This window comes from Phytophthora infestans, genomic scaffold (genome assembly GCF_000142945.1).
Source record: "Phytophthora infestans T30-4 supercont1.36 genomic scaffold, whole genome shotgun sequence".
NCBI classification, from domain to species: domain Eukaryota; phylum Oomycota; class Peronosporomycetes; order Peronosporales; family Peronosporaceae; genus Phytophthora; species Phytophthora infestans.
Window position 1 is genome coordinate 674,990 of NW_003303723.1, and position 5,139 is coordinate 680,128.

A 5,139-nucleotide genomic window follows, 5' to 3' on the forward strand; every position below is an offset into this window, starting at 1 on the left:
TTTAGTCTCATCAAATGGGGAGCTAGCTAGCATAGCTGATTCGGTACTGCATCCACAGAGATGATGCCTATAAAAATCTGGAGGACCTTTTTGTCAAACCTGGTATCTCGCGCAATTTGTCATTCACCAAGGTGCCGCGAATCACACACCCGACTGATTTCCTATCGATGTGCTCCCAGTCTATAGATCGGTAACCCGTTGCGGTTGAAGAATTTCAAGTTGATGTGTGCCTTGCGGACGAGTTGTCCGTGGCGATGGTTGTGTGTGCTGCTGTCCGCGTAGTTAATGCAACAGCGACTGGCGACCATCGATCACTACTAGAGTGGCCTACTACGTCTAGATAGCCTTGACAAATGGACGAGACGTCGCGGATTGCCTAATGGACCCCAACCTGAGGCGTCTGCAATTGAACTCGGTGGCGAGAATGATGTCACGCAAGCCGCAGGGCGAGGCAGTAAGGCTCAACAGTTTCTTCTGGAGATGAAGGCTTAGGGAGCCTCGGTGGATGCAGACAGCATCTTCAAACAACATGATGGTTCCCAATGGAGCTGGGTATCAGGCTTGATCGCAGCCAGCGACGACTAACAACAAGTGGTGGTACTGGTAGCCAAGGCTGGAACCCGACAAGTGACCTCTCCAGCGGAATGGGTGGTCAAGGCTGGACACCGTCGAGCTTTGACCATGACCAGGAGAATGGCTCTCCAGGGATGGCACGATTGCAATCGAGAGCTCAATTTTGGCATCTGCAGCCGTTCTGAGCCGAGCGAGATGACATTAGCGTCTTCAAATATCTTGGCAGTGGCGACCTCCCTGGGCAGGGTATGATATTTCTTGGTGGGACTTAATACCTAACTTCTACTGGACTACTAAGACAACTAGAACTTCTATGGATTAGCCGAAGATCAACAACTACTATTACTGTATCTGATTAAATTAAATATAATTAAATTAGCCCTTGACCAACTAGTACTATCTTACTAGCTGATTATTATCTGAAAATCGACCGATTTGTGCTTTTGGCCAACGCGTTCGAAGACGAAATTTGTCATGAGTGTTTTTGACGATAAGTGAAGCTCACCGTGAGTCAGTGACTCAGAGTCACACCGGTGCTAGTAGTCACACGCAGGAACGGCTCGTCGCACAGGACCGCTTCGTTAGCAAGCACGGGTCATTTTCGTCTGCCCCAACGATTGCTCATTCTGTCTTTTACCAGGAATCCAAGATCCTCATCTTCTTGTCGTGTGGAGAGAGACCCCTGTATGCCGTGGAGCTCACCGCACACTCAGCACTTGGAGGTGTCATCGAGTTTTTGCGGCTCTACCAGTGGAAGCTGATGACTTTTCTTCTCGGTTGGTCTGAATTGGCCGCTTCCCAGATTTTAGACCTTGACGCGGATGATTTAGATAGTCGACAATATTACAAGTCTTTATAAACAATACTTTCACAAAAGAAGTGCTTCGTTTCGTCTCGCTAGTTACTTGAGTGCATGTAGTAGTTTTGTAGGCGGTGATACTGTTCTAATACAGTCGTGGATACCTTGTCCTTGCGTCTCCGACTCCACTTCCTGTCTGCGCATCGCCGGTGGCTCCGGCTGCTAAACGTCACTTGACGAGGGACACGCTCATATTGGTAGGACTCGAGTTCTAAAGCAATACAATCTTCACACACCTTTAGGTATTAATACCGCCCTTGGGTACTGTAATGTCCAAAGCGTATTATCTCTGTCTCGGACAGCATCTATCTACTGACGAACCTTTCCTCCTTACGCCCCACCACACACCCCACGCCATACACGTCTGTCTAGTAGACGCTTTCCGGAAGAAGAAAGCGCTTCCCGATCTTGCGGTTGTACTCCAACACTTGGGCACGCACCTTCCCTTCTCCATGAGTTTGTAGCGAGAGCTAGCGAGAAGCACCGCGTTCGGGTTCTCCGAAATGAGATCCGTAAAGACGCCGTACTTCTCCGTCAGAGCGCGGATCTTCTTCAGATGCTTCTCCTGCAGCTGCAGCCCCAGCGCGTCTGCGTCTTCCAGAGTCGTGAGCGCGCGACGCAGCAAGCGTTTCCTGGCGTAATGGTCCACCAGCAAACCGAATGTCACCTCGTCCGCCTCCACATCTCCGCTCTCGATCTCCGAACGCACACGCTCCAGCAACTGCTCCGCTTGAGTCGTCCGCTTCGCGCGCACGTACATCTGCATCATACTACGGTACGTGAACTTGTTGGGCCTGAGCTCGAACTTGGAGAACGTCTCGTCCATAAAGACTTCGGGCCGAGCGAAGACGCAGTGCATTTCGTGTACACGCCTAGCATCGAGTTCAACGTCGTCCGAGACGGCTTGAGACCCTTCTCGAAGGTCATTTCATGGAACCGGAACCTTCCGCACGCTTGATGTTGAGCGTCTGGAACTGGCCGAAATCTGTCAAGTCCATCGGCGTCAGCTCAAAGTCCAGCGATTCCTCACTGTCAGCAAACAGCTTGTCGTCCTCTTGGCCATAGACTTCCATACTCCGCTCCGTCTTGACCAGTGCCGTCGACTCGGCCTTGTTCACTTCTTCGTGACTGGACTCATCCTGCTGACGCAACGCTTCCACTTGTGCCAATGCCTCTGGACTGAGCTTGTAGCTGTCCCTTTCGTCCATTTCGTCCTCGTCCTCGCCCTCCTCGTCAAAGCGTCCATCGTAGTTGGCATTCTCCAGCGAGAACGTCTCCTTTCCTGGACGTGTCAAGTCGATTTCCTTCCCGTCGTCGTCCCATTCCAGTGGCTCCTGGTAAATGGGTTCAGCTTTGGGCAATGGCTTCTGATTCCGCGGAGCCTTGTCCACAATAGCGCGAAACTGAGCGCGTGCGTACACGTTAAACAGCGTGTTATACACGAACTCGGTCATGGGTACATGATGCCGTTCCATGTGTCGAATGATCTGCTCGGCTTGGATAAAGTCTCCATGCTTGGCACACGCGTGCAGTACCGTCGTGTACGAGTACAGATCGGGCGTGTAGTCGTACAGTTCCTGCATCTCGTTGTAGAGCTCGACAGCCTTGTGTGCGTAATAGTGCGACTTGGCACACGCATTGATTAACGTGTTGTACGTCACGAGCGACGGGGTCAAGCCGCACTCGAGAAGATCTTCGAGCAAGTTCAACGCGCGCTCGACACGTCCTTCGCGTGCACAGCCATGGATACAGCAGGTGTACGCCACCTCATCCGGCTCCGCTACGTGCGTCCGCATCAAGTGGAACGTCTCAAATGCCTTGTCGATGTCTCCTTCGGCGATTGCAGCGTTCATTAAGATCGTAAATGACGCGCGGTCGGGCACTAGTCCGGCCACCTGCATCTTCTCCATGACGTTGTAGGCCCACGGCACACGCCCCGCCTTGGAGCACGCGCGCATCACAGCGTTATACACAGCCACACTGGGATTCACGCCGCGTTCCCTCATGCGGCCAATCACACGCACCGCATGCGCTGCCTGTCCGTTCTCACCCAGCGCAGTGGCATACAGCATATACGACTTGGCGTTCGGTGGCACTACGTGCGGTACGCTCTCCAGCGCGTCCATTAGCTCCAGCTCCGTGCTGTCTGTGGGCTTGACGGCTACTACAGTGTTCTCCGCCGCGATGGGCTCCAAGTTCTTCTCCATCCGGGTCAACAAGGCATTGGCTTCCTTGTGTAGGCCTTTGACCGCATACACTCTGAGCAGGAAATTGTAGTCGTTCACTCCAAGTTCGTGTTGCACTTGCCCATCCCCTTCAACTTCAACAGTGTCGCCAGTAACGGCTCGTTGTGTCTCATCGACTTCTTTCATGATGTCGGGGTCGGCGCGGGCAATGGAGTTAAGCTTGTTAAGCGCATCTAGGTGGTCGACGTCCTCGAGACTCGGCTCCGGCTCATACGTGTAGTCGCCCATTGGGCCTGACGTGTTCAGGTACTCGAAAACGTCGTCCAGCTCGCGGTTGAGCTCGTCGTTGCGCTCTAGTGCCGCCCACTCCTTGGCGTTGCGCTCGTTGATGCGCTGTGCACTCTTGAGGTCACGCATGCGCTCGAGGTGCGTGCGGTGAGGTGCTGTGTCCTTCTTGAGCTTCTGTTTGGTGTTAAGCGCGTTATGGCTCTTGTTGCCTTTGCTGCGGTTCCAGCTCGAGGTTTTGACGACAAAAGCTGACGCGCCGCCCTTGCGCTTCTGTAGAACGCGGCTCTGCGATATCTCGCGGTACTGGAGAGTCAATGGGTGCGCGGAAATAACAGCATTGAGGTGCGACGCAGTAGCGGGCGCCAGCGACGCGCTGAGAGGTCGGCGGGCCGCGACGCGAAGCAATGCGGACATCATGGCAACCGAGCGAAAGTGATTGTAGTGTTTGGCGGAGAGCGATTGGCTGCAGACACCGAGCGGTTGCGAAGGTACATCAACTGGGACAGAATGTGATGAGCAAGTACTATACCACATCGCTTAAGTACGGTAAACTTCAACTTGGTTTTACCAAATGTATGTTGACATATCTGTGGGGGATACATAGTATAGCAGCTAGCTTATACTGGTCGGTTTTTGCGCACCTTTATGCTAAGCACTCTTGCCCGAGCTAGGATCCACGAGCCTAATCCTGCAGCGCTGTGCCAGGCGAATTTAGTGCATTTTGATTGGTTTCGCTTTAATAGATGGTCGACCTAGACATGTCCACTCTAAATCTCAATACAAAATGAAGATGGACAACCTGTTCAATAGGTTGAAATGAATTATTTTCCCAGGCCAAAGCAACACCTCTATTAGTTGATTGTTGCTTAGAAGAAATTAAAAGTCGCATTTTGGGGTCTGAAGTGAAAGCAATTAAAAGAATAGTTGATTGTTGCTAAGAAGAAATTAAAAGTCGCATTTTGGGGTCTGAAGTGAAAGCAATTAAAAGAATATTCAGCTGTTATTCACGACGGCGAAAGTGGTGGCTTCTTCAAGATATCCCCGATTAGGAACGAGAATTCGAACAGTTTCCACTACGAACTTTCTCGTAACGAAGAGCTGTTCCAAGGTTGCGACTTGCACTGCCATGTAAAATGACGAGCGTTGTGGCATTTTCCTTGTTGACAAGAAGGACCGATTTTTTTTTTCCGAACCGTGACCCTGACACTTTTCTGATGTGAGAACGAATGCAGG

General features: G+C 51.8%; 1 protein-coding gene across 1 annotated transcript; it reads right to left on the reverse strand.

Moving 5' to 3' along the window:
- Nucleotides 1–555: 555 nt before the first annotated feature.
- Nucleotides 556–4,323, reverse strand: PITG_14658 (uncharacterized protein; the record flags this gene model as incomplete). Its single annotated transcript, XM_002898505.1, has 6 exons — nucleotides 556–743; nucleotides 1,322–1,355; nucleotides 1,537–1,643; nucleotides 1,754–2,335; nucleotides 2,385–2,629; nucleotides 2,852–4,323. The coding sequence occupies 6 exons, from the start codon at nucleotides 4,321–4,323 to the stop codon at nucleotides 556–558; spliced, it is 2,628 nt and encodes an 875-aa protein (XP_002898551.1).
- Nucleotides 4,324–5,139: the final 816 nt, after the last annotated feature.